This window comes from Gossypium raimondii, chromosome 8 (assembly GCF_025698545.1).
Source record: "Gossypium raimondii isolate GPD5lz chromosome 8, ASM2569854v1, whole genome shotgun sequence".
Classification (NCBI taxonomy): Eukaryota; Viridiplantae; Streptophyta; class Magnoliopsida; order Malvales; family Malvaceae; genus Gossypium; species Gossypium raimondii.
The window spans coordinates 28,602,929-28,622,023 of NC_068572.1; the positions used below are offsets into that span (position 1 = coordinate 28,602,929).

General features: G+C 35.1%; 1 protein-coding gene across 5 annotated transcripts; it reads left to right on the forward strand.

The window, feature by feature from the left end:
• The first annotated feature begins 594 nt into the window (after positions 1-594).
• LOC105791148 (uncharacterized protein At3g49140) lies at positions 595-11,939 on the forward strand. Of its 5 annotated transcripts, XR_008198677.1 has the most exons (12): positions 595-794; positions 1,018-1,108; positions 1,290-1,509; positions 1,896-1,998; positions 2,082-2,149; positions 2,804-2,962; positions 3,067-3,189; positions 3,415-3,753; positions 4,068-4,220; positions 4,374-4,394; positions 4,505-4,600; positions 9,395-9,438. XR_008198677.1 is itself a non-coding variant. In XM_052634738.1 (11 exons), the coding sequence occupies exons 1-11, from the start codon at positions 722-724 to the stop codon at positions 11,621-11,623; spliced, it is 1,467 nt and encodes a 488-aa protein (XP_052490698.1). In that variant the 5' UTR covers positions 596-721; the 3' UTR covers positions 11,624-11,939. The 5 variants fall into 5 exon arrangements, 4 of the variants coding, with proteins under 4 accessions (XP_052490698.1, XP_052490699.1, XP_012474539.1 ...); XM_052634738.1 differs by lacking the exons at positions 4,374-4,394; positions 9,395-9,438 and adding an exon at positions 11,582-11,939 and having other exon boundaries at positions 596-794; XM_052634739.1 differs by lacking the exons at positions 4,374-4,394; positions 9,395-9,438 and adding an exon at positions 9,898-10,089 and having other exon boundaries at positions 596-794.
• Positions 11,940-19,095: the final 7,156 nt, after the last annotated feature.

The following is a 19,095-nucleotide window of genomic DNA, read 5'->3' on the forward strand; positions in this document are numbered from 1 at the left end:
TTTTATCTTTAAAATAAATTTTATTAAAAATCACATTTTTACATTTAATATATTTTTAATTTCAAAATATATAATTAGAAGATAATTGAAAAAAGCAAAGTAAGCAAAGAAGCTAACTCAGATATAAAAATTAATAAATAAATTATGAGGTGATGAAAGTTAATAACAAATTTAATTACAGTGCACAAATTTAATTACGGTGGGTGACAGTGGTTATAAGGACCCAAAATTATTTTTTAAAATTTAACTCGAACAAATGTATTAGATTCGAATTCCATCTCACTCGACTCGATTCGAGAAAATTTCAAATCAAGTTAGGATGATAAAATATGATTCGTCAACTCGATTAACTCAAAATATTTTCATTCGATTTAATTTGATTCGATCGAATGCTCACCCCTAATTAAAAAAATTATTTTCAAGTGATTTTTTTATTAGTTGATATAGTTTTATATCCAAATATTATATATTAAAGAATTATGATATGATGTGGCTTTGACTTTTTATTTCTTAGTTGTTCCTACCAATATTTGCATCCATTTATATTACGCCACGTGTTCGATTGCAGGAAATACAGAACTCTTATTTGCGGCGGAGGAACTCTACCCTTATACCTCATCTTCTCTCTTCGAAGGGAAAGCGTACTTCGCTCGTGCCTCACAAAGATTTTGCACTCGGTTTTCCGGGGATAGAAATTAATTTTTAGTTTTTATCTTAAAATATGATGATGCTTGAATCAGCTATTGCCGCCCGATTCCCCGCCGCTGCTAACTTCTGCTCCTCCGCCTTCCACCGTAACTCTCTTCCCCCCTCTGCCTACCTTTTCGAAATCATATACCTTTTTAGTGCTATTCATGGCTTATAAAGACCTGACTAAGAGACCAACTCAATGAACTTAGCTGCCACCAATGATTCGATATGTTAGCTTTTGCTTCTTTTAAACTTTCTTGCATTTTCTAAGCCGCCAAACCGCGACTTAATTTTTTTGCATATGTTGTGCATGTACTGTTTGAGTAGAATACCGTCCTACCTGCAGCTCCGATGAGGTTACTAGTTGCCACGTCACCTCTCGCCGCCCGTTTCGCCGTGGTGGATTCGACGTAACTCGGTACTAAGTTTAATTTATATATTTCCTAATTAAGTACTTGTCCTAAGTAACACATTGTTTTTAGTCGATATTGTAGAATTGCGCATTAGCTGATGGTGAATTTTTTTCCCAATTTTGTGTAAATGCTCATGGAGATTAAGAATAGTGGCTGTGAATGTTAAGGACTAAGAGCTGTATGCAGGAATAGATTTCAAAGACTAAACACTGCTTCCCCTTGGAGAAGAGCTCTCATAAAGAAAAAGAATCAAGTGACAGCAGAGCATTTGGGTTCTGCATCTGGTCCTACCAAGCAGAATGGAAGGCCGGATTACCATCCGTTTGAGGAGATTGGTGAGGCGAATTCTAATAATAGCGATGATGCTACACTCACAGCTGCAGAAACCTGTAGGACCATCATTGAGGTATATTGCTTTGATTGTTGATCAAAGAATCAACTTCAGAGTTCAGATGCATGTCATTTAAGGGAATTAAAATTTTATTCTCTAAGAGAAGCAAATTAGATGCCTTTTGAGGAGTTTTGGGATCGGCTAACATTTGGAATATGTACTTTTATGCTATATTATTCGGATAGTAGAAAATTTAAGTGTTGGATATAGGTGGGTGTGTTTGATTTTTCTAAGGTTCTCTTTTTATATGTCTTTGGAGAGTCATACCCATGTTTTAATATATGGTTGACATGGGTGTCAGTTTTGGGTAGCTTAAAGAAAATGAATAGTCAGAGCAAAATAGCTTCCTACTTTTTAGCCCGTATGTGCGGCTAATGTTGGCTATAGTAAATCATATTCAGGTGAATACTAAAGCTACACTTATGTTTTCGGGGATGATTAATGATGAAATTCATGAAAGTATAATGTGGCCAGACTTGCCTTATGTAACCGATGGACATGGAAGTAAGTTGACTATTCTCATATCTGTGATTTAGGCTTGTCAGTCTTATTTTATCAAATTGAAGCTGTACTCTGATGCCTTGCAGATGTATACTTTCAAGTAAAAAGTGATGAAGATATTTTGCAAAGTTTTGCTGTAGAAAATAACTTTCTGGTATGCAATATTTTCTTTCTGATAAAATTTCCAATGCTGACCTTCAATAATCTGAAACGCCTGCATGCATGGCTCAAGATGGTGCTTAGATTCTGTCTGAAGCTTTTGCTTTTCAATATTGACATTAGTCTTGTTTGTCAAGGCAACCCATGAATAACTAAAAGTTCTTGAGTATTTACTATATGTTTGGTAGGAGTAATTTTTTACTCATATTTTAGTACATGACTGAGTAATAAACTAATTCAATTGGTAATATTTAGCCATTCCCATGACCTATTCTTAGCAAAAAGAGGAAAAACCTTTTGCTTATTTTGAAGAGCTTTTTTTTTTTTTTAACAAGAGTTTTTACTCATTTTTCTAATTTCAAGTTTAAAACTGTATTAATTATTTTTATTTTAAGTCTAACTATTGTAATAAATAGGCATTTTCCTCATCTTATTACACTACTAACCAAATGAGGCATTAATGTTATTGATTTGGCATGATAATGAATGCGCCATTCTAATCGGAAGATTGGGCTTCATTTTGAGTAAATTGGAATAATTTATAAGAATAATAACCTTTAGTTGCAGTCACATACGGAAAGGTCAACTAATAGTTCCTTTTTCCTTTTCCTGTTGCATTCCTGAAAGCTTACGTAGTTCATTTATGCAGCAAGTCATTATAGGCTTTGATACTACAGAAATCATGAAGGAACTTGAGTTATCTGGCGCATCTGAAGTTGATTTTGAAATTGAGGATATTGATGATGAAGATAGTGATATTGAAGATGAAGATGAAGATGAGAATGCTGAAGAAGAGGATTATGATGAGGTTTGACCTTCTCCTTTCAAATTTAACTTGTGCATGAACTTAGCTTTTCATGCAAGATGTTTCTTCTAACCTGTCTAAGACATCTTTTAATTTCTTATTTGTAGGATTGGGTTTCTGCTCTTGAAGATAATGATCAAGATGACTCTGATGGGACACTAGGAGACTGGGCAAAATTGGAGACTATGCATTCCTCCCATCCGATGTACTTCGCCAACAAGTTGACTGAGGTAATGATACTGTATGTTTGATAGTAAGGGCAAATTAACGCGGAACACTGCTTGGAAGATGAGTGAACTAAATCCATGTTTATGCGAACATAACCTTTCCTGGCATGTGTCAAGTTTGATTTGAAGGAACCCTTGGTAGCAACTATGTTTTAAAGAAAATAACTTTGATGCATGGGTTTGTACCAGTTAACATTTTCTCACTTTATCTTTATTTATTTGTTATAGGTTGCTTCAGATGATCCTATAGACTGGATGGAGCAACCTTCGGATGGTTTAGCTATTCAAGGCCTTCTAAGGCCAGCGTTCATTGAAGAACATTCTGAAATTCAGAAGCATATATCTACCAATCAGTCTCGTAGTTCTGATAAACATCAGGTTGAGAAAGTTGTGGGAGACAAAGTAGAAGATGTTAGCATAATTAATGGTCACAGAAATGGGTTAGGGTCCTCAAAAGATAATTCAACATCAGAAGAATCTGAGAAAAATGAAATCTCCATGAATGGGTCTTTGTTTTACAAATTGCAGATGTCTAAAATTCAGCTAATTACAGCACATGGACATCAGGTTTGTAGAAGGCTTTCGTGTTTAGTGGTTTTCATCCTCTTTCTCTTTTAAATTTTGTTTGATTAACGTGTGAATACTTTTATTACTTGTGTTCGAGACCATTTGTGGTTCTGGTCTTGTATCCTGTTCTTAGCTAGAATAATAAAGTTGCTGATTGATATGCATTGTTTGTTGGTGTTATTAAGAAACATTCTTCTGTAACTAAACCATATTGTGTTATAAAGTTGCAACATAGAAAGACTGTTCCATGGAATAATTGAGTGCTACGATAGCACTTGTTCCATCAGAAAAATTGATTTCTTCCACTTCTTCAGACAGATGTTGAATTAGAAGACTTCAAACAAGCTCAACCTGATGCCATTGCACATTCAGCAGCCAAAATCATATCTCGCCTGAAAGCTGGTGGAGAGAAGACCGTACAGGCACTTAAATCACTATGTTGGAGATGCAAGGGTATCCCAGTTGAGGTAAAAAAACATTAACATGGAAGTTAGGAATAAATTAGCTTTGTGAAAGTCTGCTGTTTGGATGTTGAGCTACTGGCACCATATCTGACCATACTTGGCATAGTGTAAAATGTTCAAGTTTCTGAAACATGTTTTATGTTTTTTTTAAAAAAGGAACCTTGAGGACTTTGACAAGTAAGATTCGTTGCCTTAACATATCCCTAATACCTTAATATTTAGTATCAGTTGTTGTGTTAATTATAATACTTTAGATGATGATTCGTTTTCTTTGCAATTCATTATAGGAGGCAGCTATTATCAGTGTAGACTCCTTTGGGTTTAACTTGAGAGTTTGCTGTGGAACCCAAATCCAAACCTTAAGATTCACGTATAATGCGCGGGTATGTCCCTTGACTTTGTTTCTTGTTATTATTATTATTGAAAAAACACTCAGAGGAAAAAAAATCTGTTTTTTTTTTACTGCTTTAGTTTACAGATTTATATAGAGAGAAATAATCATTTTAAAGGAAATAAATCCTAATTCCTAAGAATCGAGAATTGATATCCTAATTTCCTAAGAATCGAATCGAGATTAGTTTCTATTTACAAGGGATTATAACATTTCTATCCTTAACTATAGGGATTCCAATACCATCGATTTCTATCCTTATTCCAACACTCCCCTCAAGTTGGAGTGTAGATGTTAATCAAACCCGACTTGCCACTAAGTTCTTCAAACATGTTTCTATTCAAACTTTTAGTTAACATGTCCGCAACTTGTTGTCTAGTAGGTAGGTAGGTGATGCATACTTCTCCGAGTGTACTTTTTCTTTTATAAAGTGACGATCTATTTCCACATGTTTGGTCCGATCATGATGCATGTGGATTATGTGCTATCTTGACAAAGACACTGGTTGTCACAAAGACATCTTCATAGGTCTTGTATAAGGCACTTTTAGTTCTCCTATAAGTCTTTGTATCCAAACTCCTTCGCATATACCATGAGATAGTGCTCGATACTCGCCTCTGACTTTGCGTGCTACCACGATCGCTTTTTGCTCCTCCACATCACGAGATTACCCCAAACATAACTACAATAGTCGCCATGTAGGCGTCTATCATTAACAAAACCCCTTGATCAGATCGATGTAGACTTTCACGCTTCGGTTGATGCTTCTTGAAGTACTGTGCCTTTACCAGAGTTCCTTTTAGATATCTTAGTATTCTATATGCAGCTTCCAAGTGCTTCTCCCTCGAGGCATGCATATACTAGCTAATAACACTCACACTGAAGGCTATGTCTGGATGGGTGTGAGATAGGTAGATGAGCCTTCCTACTAGACGTTGATATCTCCCCCTATCGATTTCTTCTCCATCCTCATTAGTTCCCAATTTGAGGTTAAACTCCATAGGAGTTTCGGCTGGTTTGCTGCCCATTAAACCAACTTCCGACAGTAGATCAAGAACATATTTCTTTTGGGAAATGAAGATACATTTTTTCGACCTTACTACCTTCATACCAAGAAAATATTTAAGACTCCCCAAGTCTTTAAGTTCAAACTCTGTACCAAGAAATTCTTTCAATCTCAAAATTTCGCTTGAGTCATTTCCTGTTAATATTATATCATCAACATAAACGATAAGGATGCAACATTTACCCTCTTCCGAGTGCTTGTAGAACATGGTGTGGTCTGCTTGTCCTTGAATGTAATTTCTGCTAGTCATAGCTTTTGCAAATCGGCTGAACCACGCTCGTGGAGATTGTTTCAGCCCATACAAGGACTCTTCAACTTACACACTTGATCCTTGTTTTCTTCAAACCTGGGTGGGAAATCCATGTACACCTCCTCATTTAATTCCCCGTTGAGAAAAGCATTTTTACATCTAATTGAGTCAAGTGCCAATCAAGGTTGGCAGCAAGAGATAGCAGGACTCGAACGGTGTTTAGCTTGGCAACCGGTGCAAACGTCTCGTTGTAGTCGAGACCATAAGTTTGGGTGAATCCCTTAGCCACAAGTCGAGCTTTGTATCGGTCAATACGACCATCGGGTTTAAATTTCGTAGTGAAAATCCATTTGCACCCTACGGTTTTTTTCCTTTAGGCAGATCCGAGACTTCCCATGTTTCATTATTTTTGAGAGCCTTCATTTCTTCCATCACGACTTGTCTCCACTCAGTTGATTCAAGAGCCTCTTCTATATTTTTTGGAATTTTTACAGAATCAACATTAGTCACAAAAGCTTTGTAAGACTTAGATAAATTTCCATAGGATACAAACCGAGAAATAGGATGTTGAGTGCAGCTCATTGTACCCTTTCGAACTGCAATTTGAAGATAGGTGGATGGTGATGGAGGTGGGACTTCTGTTTCAGAATAGTCCTCGGTTGGAGATGTAATTGGCACTGCTGTATCAGTTTCAAGAGAACGATTCCGTCGGGAGTAAACTTGTATTTACTGTTTTCCTTGATCAAGTGGTTGTACTTCGGTGGAGGTATTGTCATTGGGAAGGATGGTGTTAAATTCTTGCTGCATAGGGGAAACAACAACTAAATCTGGGATAGGTTTGTTTGTGATAGTAGTAGTAGGATCAGGCGGTATAATGAGGAGAGTATTAAGGGTCTCATCTTCATTAAAAATCTCCCCCTGAAGATGAGATGCTGCAAAGTATGGTTCATTTTCAAAGAACGTAACATCCCGAGAGACAAACATTCGGCGCAATGTTGGTGAGTAACACTTATAGCCTTTTTGTGTAGGGGAATATCCAATGAAGATGCAGGTGTGGGCTCGATGATCAAGTTTGGATTGATTTGGTTGATGGTTATGGACAAAAGCTTTACAGTCGAATATTTTGGCTGGAAGATTAGGCACATGAAATAGAGGGAAGGCCTTTAAAAGAGTATTTAGAGGTGTTTGAAAATTGAGGATCTTTGATGGCATTCGGTTTATGAGATAACAGGCAGTGAGGACAGCTTCTCCCCATAAGTATTTTGGAACATTCATAGTGAACATTATGGCTCGAGCCACATCAAGGAGATGACGATTTTTTCTCTCAGAGATCCCGTTTTGTTAAGGAGTGTCAGAACAAGAGCTTTGGTGTATAATGTCTTGGTCAGAAAGGTATGGACTTAAGACAAAGTTGAAGTATTCTCTCCCATTGTCAATACGGAGGGTATGTATGGTAGAGTTGAATTGGGTTCGAACCATTGAGTGAAAATTTTGGAATACTTTGGGTGTTTCAGATTTTTCTTTGAGTAGATAGATCCAACAGACCCTAGTATGATCATCAATGAATGTTATAAACCATCTAGCCCTGTAATATTTTTCACTCATTGGCTCCCCATAGGTCACTATGGATTAACGAAAAAGGTTGGGACTGAATATGTGGTTTTAATGGGTATGGCACACGGGTATGTTTAGATAATTGGCAAATTTCACACTTTAAGGAATTAATACTTTTATTTTGAAATAACAATGGAAGATGTTTTTCAAATACACAAAGTTTGATGTCCTAACCTCTGTGCCATAACATAATAGTGTCCTCTTTTGAAGTGGATAGAGCCAATCCCCTTGTATACTATTTTATTCCAAATATATAGTCCATCATCAACTTTAGCGGTGCCAATCATCCTCCCCGATTTCTGTTCCTGTATCACACAACCAATTGCAGGAAATTCAACAAGAACATTTTCATCCTTAGTAAGTTTACTAATTGAAAGTAAATTACATGACAAGTTTGAGACATGTAGGACTTTATCGAGAGAAAACTCTCATCATTTGTACTTCTCCTATTCCATACGGTGTGAGTAAGAACCGTCGACTATGCTGATTCGGGATTTGTTATGACAAGGAGTGTAGGTGTGAAACAACGTGGAGTTACTGTCATGTGATCGGGCGCTTGAATCGAGTATCTAAGGAGATTGATTATTAGATTCAAAAGCAATGTTGAGGCGTTACCTTGAATGGCTAGAGATCCATGAGTAGTGGGAGTACCAAGTATCTTATGGAGAGTTTCAAGTCGTGTTTTGTTAGCGAACATCAAAAACATCATCGCAGAGTGGAGGAATTAATTTCACCTTGAGTGATTCCCGATTGATATTCGAATTATTTGTGATGTCTCTGTTTCAAAGAAAATTTCATTGATATCACCCATTGGAGGACTAAACCAAGGAATTTTTAGGAAGGAAATTAGAGAAAAAATTAGGATCGAATGAATCCTAAAGCTCGATACCATGAAAAAACACTCGGAGGAAAAAAATTCTATTTTTTCTTGCTTTAGTTCTGATTTATATAGAGAGAAATAATCATTTTAATGGAAATAAATCCTAATTCCTAAGAATCGATAATTGATATCCTAATTTCCTAAGAATCGAATCGAGATTTACAAGGATTATAATGATTTCTATCCTTAACTATAGGGATTCCAATACCATCGATTTCTATCCTTATTCCAACAATTATTCTTAGGCCCAGTTCTTCATTGCTTAAAAAAATACTTCTAACTCCAAAATACTTTTAAAAGAAAAGTCATGAAGAACAAGTCGCTTTTAATTTGAAATTTTAGCTTTTGAAGTGCTTTTCAAAAGCACTTCGAAAAGGAGTCAAAAGGAGAAGCTGAAAATTTTAGCTTTTCCTCTCCCAAAAGCACTTTTGAGGCTTAATTACTTTTTCACCCCTCCAATAACATAGTATTTTTCTTTTTTTTTTCTTGGTGCTTAATTACAATTGTGTTAAAATTATTAATTAAAAATAAAAAAATATTTTTAAATACTAGTTACAAATATTTAATGGTTATATTTAAATATTTAAAATATAGTTTATATATTCTAATTAAATTTTATAAATAATTAATATTTATTGCTTAAAAATATTTACAATTTATATTTCATATATTAAAATATTAACAAGTTATAATAATTTTTTATATTATTACTAAAATATAATAATATTAACTAATTTAAATATTATTTAAATGCATATTTGTTATTTGATAGTAACATGTCTGAAATAGACATTTTATTTCTCAAAAGTACTTTTTGACAGTAATGCTAAATACTCAAATTTTAAACCAAACTTTTCAAAAGCACTTCTGAAAAACACTTTTCAAAAGCACTTTTCAAAAGCACTTTTCAAAAACAATGAAGAACTGGCCCTTAAGATCATTGGTGTTAAGCAGTTGTCGACTTTGGCCTTTGCAGGCAACTTCAGAGTATAGTGCTGAGCGACAAATTAAGGACTTATTGTTTCCAAGGAGTCATCAAAAGCCACAGAAGAGGAGAACAGGGTCATCAAAATGAGAGCTAAAGTCATCAGCATAATTCTGAATAGTTTTGTAAAATGCAGGCTGAAAGAAAGCAACAGTTGCCAGCATCAAGTGTATGTATTTGTTGACGTGGTAATAAATTCTTTCCTTGATGATATCACAATTTAATGTTGCCAACAAGCAAAAAGTCTACAGACTGATAAAAGGCAATTGGAGAACAAGTTATACAGGCGAAGATGATCCAAAGTCTAAAAACGAGTTTAGTCTCACTTGTACGATTAGCTACCTCTACTTAAAACTCCAACAAATCCCCAACAAGAGGATCCAATAAATCCATATCCAATAAAAATTGGATTAAGCCAGTAAAATAGTTTTTGCCTTTTATATTTTAACAGATGAATATTATGTGTGTTAATATAATGTTTAAAATATGTACAGTATTAACCATGGGAGATAGGTAAGATGATAAGTGTCTCTTCTACCTTAACCAGTTGTTGAGAGTTCGATCCTCGCCTTGGGTATGGAGTAACATCTACAGAATGCAGATGATTAGTTATTGAGTTTACTTTAGACCTTGAAAAACAAATGATTGTAACAACTTTTAAAATGAGAACCAAAATGATCACCAACACAAATAGTTTTAACTCTTAGATTTTGTATTAAACTTATTTTATTAAAATAAAATCAATAACACTCAATTTTTTCTTGTTTAGATTTTGTATTTTTTAAAATTGGGTTTTCTTTTCTTTTGTTGAGTAAAAAGTGAGTACTTAAAATCAACTCTAAGGAATAAAATCTCAATTTTTTAAGAATGAAATGGTCGAGCAATTTTTCAATTAAGAAAAACAAATACCTAATACACAAATTGATTAATCTTAATAATCTTAATATCTTGCTTACCATTTCAATTTTTTCAAAAAAAAAAATTAAATATATAAGTAAAGATTATCCAAAAATTTTCACCTCGAGACTTCAATTACATGATGAAAAGAAAACGAAGGAAAACATTAAGTGTTGCTAGTTTTATTTTAATAATGTAAGATAAATACAAAATTTAAAACCTCCATGTAATGGCTAAAATCATTTTGATTCTCATTTTAAAGTTCGACTATAATTACAACCTAAAAACGAATGTTTGAGAATAGTAAAATATATCATAAATGAAAGATTAGTAATCAATTAAAAAATGGTTTAATATGTCATACATGAGAATTAAAATGAAAAAAAACCAAGAATGTTATTAAGTAATCTTAAATATTCGAAAAGAGTTGAGAATATAATAATGTCAAGAGCTTTCTTTCCTATCCGAGGAATCCATTTACACGGTATAAAATTAAAGTAATTTTATATTCTTTCGTATTTTTTTACAATTAATGTTTTAACAATTTAATCGTTAAATTTATCAATATAATTGTATTTGTCATGTATACATCTTTTGAACGATCGATATCACTATCATATTGATCTAAAGTCTTGTATATATCGATCCAAATAGATAGAAAATTTTAATTTACATCAAATTTGACATGCATAATCTATATAAATGAAATATGAATTATGTTGGTTACATTGTTAAAATATTAATTGTACAAAAGACATGAAAAAGTGTAAAATTACTTTAATTTTACCCGTGTAAGTGGATTCCTCCCTTATCTTTTGATGATTTTATAATTTGAAATATAAAGTCAAACATTTAGATTTATTTAGTAAAGCATACACAATTTGCATTAAGAACACAATCGTAAGCATTTTAAAAATAGTATGCCTTATATATTGTTACAAATGTATTTTTTATTTTTTGCTATTTGCAAAAGTTAATTACTAAAATATTGGAATATATGTTGCCACTTTCATTGAAAGCGAATTAGATGCAATAGTATTATTTAATTTGTTAGGATGTAAAATTTTATAAAATAATGTTGTAATATGTTTGAAGGGGTAAGCAATGCAAAATGTATTTGATTCCAAATACCTAACTATAATAATCATATTATATCACATTATATGTAAACAATTAAAAAAAATAGTAGCATAACAATAAATCTAGATCATAGTAGTTTTTTCGTCTGCCGTTTTGGCACGCAATTTTTTTCGTTTGTCTTTTGACACAATTTTTTTCTAGGGCTCGTGGAGGGGGCCATGGAGGACGAGTTGGAAAATTTGATTCTTGTCGACGAGGAGGTGGAGGCGTTTCAAGAGGAGAGTGAGTTAGAAAAGATTTCAAGTTTTGTTTTGTTGGAAGTTGTTTGCCAGATAGTGTAGTGCACTTCTCTTCATTGAGAAACACATTGGCTGATTTATGGTACCCTATTGAAGGTATTTCTATCACAAATCTAGGTGAGAAGCATGTTTTGTTTCAATTCTTTTATGAAGTTGATGTGAATTGGGTTTTAGAGGGGACTCCGTGGTTTTTTAATAATCATTTGTTGTTATTGCATAAGATTCAACTAGGGGAGGATCCGAATACATTACCATTGTTATATGTGGAGTTTTGGGTGTAGATTCACGATCTGCCTTCGGGTCTGATGTCAAAAGCAATAGCGCGTCAATTTCGTTCTTTTTTGGGCAGTTTTCTTGATTATGATACGAAGATTCAATGTTTGTTGTGAAGAGGTATATGAGGATTAAGGTTCGACTGGACATTTGACTTCCATTAAGCGTAAAAAGAAAATTGTGTTGGGGGCTAGTTAGATGCTATATGCTAGGTTTCAGTATAAAAAGCTCAGCGTATTTTGTTTTCTCTATGGGAAGCTTGAGCATGGGTAGAGTTTTTTCCCAGTTAGGGTGAGGATAGATCTGGCTAAGATTCTTTTTGGGTGGGATATTTCGTTGTGTGCTCCGGTTACAAAAGGGTCTTCAGTAGTTAGCAGATGGTTACAGAAGTCAGATAGAACGTTGAGTCAGAGGTTGGATATGGATAGAAATATGAACGAATGTAATTTTGGGGATAATGTTAGAAATATCTATCCTAATCGCAATCAAAATCTGGTATGGTCCATAAGATTCCAATTGGCTAATGCAAATGAACAAGTACCTAACTGGGAGAATGAGTCGAAGGTTAATGGGTCTAATGATTCTGAGCTTATGGAGTTAGGCTCAGATGGTAAAGAGTGTTATATTCAATTTGTTGAGGGGAAAAAAAGACAACAAATGCTTGGTGCAATTTCTACTGATTTGTTCAATAGCGATGTTAGAGTGTCAGGGGAATGTTAAGATAGAACGGCTAGCTCTACAATGTAGGCCAGCTAGGCGCAATGAAAACCTTAAGTTGGAATGTTCGTGGGCTGAGGAAGCCACATGCTATAAATCGTCTCAGGAATAAGCTGAGAGAAATTTGTCCCCAAATTGTGTTTCTTATAAAAAAAGTTAGCGCGAGAATGATGGAAGTAGTTAGGAGGAAGTGTGAATTTTCTAATGGAATTAATGCGGGAGTAGTGGGTTCTAGAGGAGGATTATCGTTGGGTTAGAAACAAAGTTGTGTGGTTAGTTTGCAAAGTTATTCGCAGTATCATATTGATGTTGACATTCAGGATGAGCAAGAGGGTTTTTTTATGGCGTTTTACTAGTTTTATAGGCATCCTAAGGAACGCCTAATGAGCAATTCTTAAGATTTACTTTTCCAGTTGGGTCAAGATCAATCTATTCTGTGGTTGGTAGTTGGGGATTTTAATGAGATATTATATTCTTTTAAAAAGAAAGGTGCATGGTTACGAGTGAAAAGGAATATGGAGGCTTTTAGATCTTCTCTACAAGATTGTGATCTAAGTAATTTAGGGTTTACAAGGTGCTGGTTCACGTGGGAGAGAGGTAGATTAGTGGCAAACAACATTTGGGAGAGGCTTGATAGGGGAGTGCCGAATACAACATGGTAGAGTTTGTTTCTTAATTATTTGGTTACTCATTGGAGACATTCTTTTATTGATCACTGTCTAGTAGTAATAGATATGAAAGGGCGAAGAAGTTGGCAGAGAGGGGGTTGTCATAATTTTCGTTTTGAGGCTAATTGGTGTTTGGAGGGGTCTTGTGAAGAAGCAATAAGCCAATTTTAGTCTTCATCTTTAGACACGTTGCCTTCAAAATTGGTTGGGTTGGGAAGAAAGTTGAGACATTAGAGCCATACGGTAAAAAGAAATAGAAAGGTTAATAAAAAAAAAGGCTACAACTCAGAATGAAAGAGCTTTATGAAAAAGATCCAAATGATGATATCTTCATTGAGTTGTCAAAGATTCAGCTTAGCTTGAATTAGAAGCAGATAAGGCGGAATTGTTTTGGTAACAGAGAACTCGTATCAATTGGCTTTTAAATGGTGATAGAAACATTGCTTTCTTTCATAAAGTTGCAACTGGTCGAAAAAAGTGCAATAATATTATCGGTATTGAGGGTGAAGAGGCGATTTGGGTATCTGAAGAGGAAGAGGTTTTGAAAATTGCCTCAAATTATTTCATTGAAATTTTTACGGCCTCCCCTGCGGGGGATGCTTCGTGGATTTGTGCTAATGTTCAAAGAAGGCTTCACCAGGTATGAATAAGTAGTTGTTGCTACCTTTCAGACTTGAGGAAGTATAGGCTGCAGTCAAGTCTATGAAACCTATTAAAGAATCATGTATTGATAGTTTTCTTGCTTTTTTTTACAATAAAAATATTGGCATATTGTAGGCAATGATGCTATGAAATACTATCTTGCGGTTCTTCGTGGGGAGGTTGCCATTGAGGAAATAAATAAGACTCATATTGTCTTGATCCCGAAGGTCAGTAGTCCCAGAAACATGACGTAATTTAGACCTATTAGCTTGTACAATGTTCTGTACAAAATCATTGCTAAAGTAATAGTGGGCAGAATGAGTGGAGTTTTTTACAATAAAAATATTGGCATATTGTAGGCAATGATGCTATGAAATACTATCTTGCGGTTCTTCGTGGGGAGGTTGCCATTGAGGAAATAAATAAGACTCATATTGTCTTGATCCCGAAGGTCAGTAGTCCCAGAAACATGACGTAATTTAGACCTATTAGCTTGTACAATGTTCTGTACAAAATCATTGCTAAAGTAATAGTGGGCAGAATGAGTGGAGTTTTGAAAGGTTGTCTTGATGAGGTTCAAGGAGCTTTTATACCTGGAAGGTAGATTGTAGATAATGTTCTAGTTGCGTATGAAATTTTGCATTCCCTTAAAATAAAAAGATTTGGCTAGCAGGGTAATTTTGTGTTTAAGCTCGACATGAGCAAAGCATATGATAGGGTGGAGTGAGATTTTTTAGCAGGGATAATGTTACAGTTGGGCTTTCATGATAGTTGTGTGGCTTTGGTTATGAAGTGTGTGACCTATGTTTCCTATACGATTGGCGTTAATGGTTGCAGTAGTGAATCATTTTTACCTTTGAGAGGTTTGAGGCAAGGTGAATCATTTTGGGGCTAATGTTGGATCAGTTGAACGGGAGATTGTGGATAGCCTTTTAGGAGTTAGGGTTTCAACAAGCCCAGAAAAGTATTTGGGTCTGCCGATGATGGTTGGTAGACGTAAGAAGCAAGCTTTTGTGCATTACTTGGATCAGTTTAACAAGAAAGTAGAAGACTAGAGTATGAGATATTTGTCGATTGGGGGGAGGAAGAGGTCTTTATTAAGGGAGTTTTGCAAGCTATACCTGTCTATGCAATGTAGCGTTTCCTCTTACCAAAAGTGTTATTTAGCAAGTTAGAAAATTTTCTTAACTTATTTTGGTAAAGGAAAAATAAATCTTGATGAGCTATACATTGAGTTACATGACATTCACTTTGTTTGCCGAAAGCAGAGGGAGGATTAGGTTTTTGTGATTTATCCAAATTTAATATTGCTCTATTAGCCAAAAGATGTTGGCGTATTATTACTCATCCAGATAGTTTGTTGGCTAAATTTTTGAAAGCTAGGTATTATCCACAGATAGATTTTATGTTAGCTCGGTTAGAACTTACTCTTAATTTACCTGGAGAAGTATCTTAAGCGCTAGGGGTTTAATTGAAATAGGAGTTGGTTGGCGAATTGGTATTAGGGATAAGGTCAATATATGGAATAATTCTTGGATTCCTAGTCCAAGAAATGAAAGAGTTCAGTGTCAGCATATAAATGTTAGATTTACTATTGTGGCACAATTGACTAATGCAGATTCGTGTACCTAGATTAAAGGATGAGTTAGATCCATTCTTAATATCGATTAGGCTGAGAAGGTTCTTGCTGTTCCACTTGCTCAAACGAGACCTCCAGATACTTTTGTGTGGTGCTATAAAGGGTCGAGTGAATATTCTTCCAAGAGTGGATACAAGTTGCTTCTTGATGAAGAGTTACACAATAGGAGATTACATTCTACGATTATGCCTAGCTTAATTATAGTGTTTTATACAAAGTTATGGACATTACAAATTCCAGCAAAAATTAAGATTACTATGTATATATTTTTTAATAGTTTTTTTACCTACTTTTGGGAATTTATTGAGGTGCAAGCTGCATGTTGACAACCTATGTCCTTTGTGCAAGGAAGCTGAAGAAACGGTGGATTATTTGTTGAGATTTTATTCTATCTCTAAGCAAACATTTGGCTCGTTGAAAATTGGGGTGCTTCCTGTCTCACAATAACCAGATTACAGGCTTTGGTTAGTAGAGAGGTCTTCAATCAAGCAGATATTAGAGATAGGAAGATTATGGTGATTGCTTACTGGGCAGTTTGGTACACTCGAAATAGATAGTTCTGCTAAGATAACGACTAACACATGAAATTTTCCATTCTATAAAACACGTACAGAATACATGTATTTAATGCAAGCTCAAGAACGGTTACTCAACTGCTTTCCTAACTAACCATAACTGATGCTAACTAATAACAGAAACTGTATCATTTACTTCCTAATATTCCCCATACTTATCTACTGTCTTCAAACTTCTTCTAATTCATGTTAACAACTCGAAGCTAACTACGAAATTTATTGAACACGGGTGCAGAGAGCGACTTTGTTAATATATCCGCAAGCTGATAGGAACCTGGAACATGGCCAACCTGAAGTACACCAGCTGCCACCTTTTCTCAGACAAAGAATACATCTAACTCTACATGTTTAAATTTGGAGTGCATAACAGGGTTTCCTGCTACAGCAACCGCAGCTGAACTGTCACACCAAATCAAAGCTTTAGGCCATACTGGAACACATAACTCAATTAATAATGATTTTATCCAAACCATTTCTGCAGCTGTGTGAGCAAAACTCCTATATTATGCCTCTGCTGTAGATCGGGAGACCACCTGTTTCTTTTTGGAGCTTCAAGAAACTAGATTACCTCCGAGAAAAACACAAAATCCGGAGGTGGATCTACGGTCATCTACATCGAACCCCTAACTAGCGTCTGAATAACCTTCCAATAGAAACTTAGATGCTCGAGTGAACTTTAAGCCATAGCTCATCGTCCCTTGTAAATACCGTAGTATTTGTTTTACTGCTTTGAAGTGTACATCCAGAGGATTGTGCATAAACTGGCACACCTTGTTCACTGAATAAGCAATATCAGGCCTGGTAATCAGTACATACTGCAGGGCACCAACTATGCTTCTGTAGTGATATTGATCCTCGACTGGACTGCCGTCACTAACAGATAGGTGACAATTGGTGACCATTGGTGTTGGTAGGCCATTCGACCTATCCATGGAAGCTTTGTGAAGTAAGTCCAGAACATACTTTGTTTGAGACAAAACCATTCCTTCAGATGCGTACTGAACCTCAATGCCAAGAAAGTAGTTTAACTTTCCTAAGTCTTTCAATGAAAACCGAGTGTTGAGTTGAGTAGCAAAGTTGGTAATGGCCTGAGAATCACTGCCAGTGACTATAATGTTATCAACATAAACTAGAACAAACAATACTTGAGCACCCGATCAAAGAATGAAGAGAGAGTTATCTGCCTTGGAGACCGTAAACCCTATAGCAACCAAAAAATCTCTTAACTTCTGAAACCACGCACGAGGGGCTTGTTTGAGACCATATAAAGCCTACTTCAATTTGCAAACTAGTGGCTCACCATTTAACCCACTTTGTTCAAACCCTGGAGGTTGAAACATGTATATGTCTTCACTTAATTCCCTATTTAAAAACGCATTATTGATATCAATTTGCCTAAGAGACCAGTTGAGGGACACAACTAATGCAAGAACTATCCTGATAATGGTTGGCTTGACCACAAGACTGAAGGTCTCCTGGAAGTCAACTCCAGCTTCCTATATGATGCGATCCGGCTTGGTGATGTGAGTCGAGTCGTTAATGTGCCTGATTGTTAAAATGAGAAGTATTGTTCGATTTAAAATAAAGGGGTTAAATTTGGCTAAGTATGGTATTTAATTTCCAAAATAGGTTCAAGATGGTAAGTAAGGTATGTAATGGATTCGGTTAAGTGAAGAGGCTAAAGGTTATTTGAAGATGGATTTGTGAATGGCTCGAATGGCTTTAAGGTCAAGAAGGAACCAATACTAAAATGGAGTACCAACCCGATTCTTATAAAAACACTTAAAGGTGGTGGAAAGGACCTTGTCCCGCTAACTATAAGAGTTAGGAACCAGAGGTATACAATGGTTGAATGCCACACTCGAGATTGAGTGATAAGTTCGAAGAAACAATGAAGACGCCACTAGCAAGCTAGATAATTCTACTTGAGTCTAAAACGAAATAAGAGAGTTGAAAAACTCACAAAATGTATAAAACATTAATCAAAGGTTCAAAAGTTCTTTTACAATGAAAATAAATAACTATTTATAACCAAAACAAGGGCTAGCCGAATAGTCATCTAATTTCAGCTTTTAATGAGCTAAAATTCCAGAAAAATTCAAGAAAATTCCAAGAAACTTCTCCAGCAATGAAAACGTCTTTGGACAGCTTCTAGAGCATCTAAATGCAGCTGGAATTAATTGGGATGCATGAGAACTGATTGGCTTTGTTGAAGACGTCTAAGGACAGCTTCTAGATACATAGGAGGTGCCAAAATTAATTGAAAGACATTGGGAGCTGATTGGCCATGTCTATGTTCAGCCAAGTGCTTAAATGAGCTCCTTTAATCTTGCCTTGAGGAGCTGAACGTGCAGCAGCATTTTAATGGGATTTTTGGAGCACGAACAGCCCAAATGATGTGAATGGATGAACTCTAATAGCCTCTAAGTGTGAAAGGATGAAATTGATCAGCCACCAGCTGAATGGACTCCATTTAAACAGCCTTGTCCATTGAATTCTTCAAATAGCCACTTGGAGAAGCTCAACACAACAGCTGGAGTTTTAATTAAGCTCATTGTCCATTGAGCTCCATGAATAGTCATATGGAAAGAAAGGAATCATCAACTCCAACAATGTTGTTTCATGCATGTACCTACAGCAATTAAATTCACCCAATTAATCAAGTTAAGACAAATTAAATTTGGCTGCAACTTAGACAATAAACTTGCTCATAAATTCGGCTGAATTCAGACATATTAATTAGATGTAATGAGATAGACACATTTATGCTATGTAATAACTAAAACATATTAAAACATGCATGGACACATTTAACATAAATAATTAATTTTGTCCAGATTTAAACAAACTAAACACTAACAATTATTGAGCTGAATTAACTAATTTAACTAACTCAAATAAT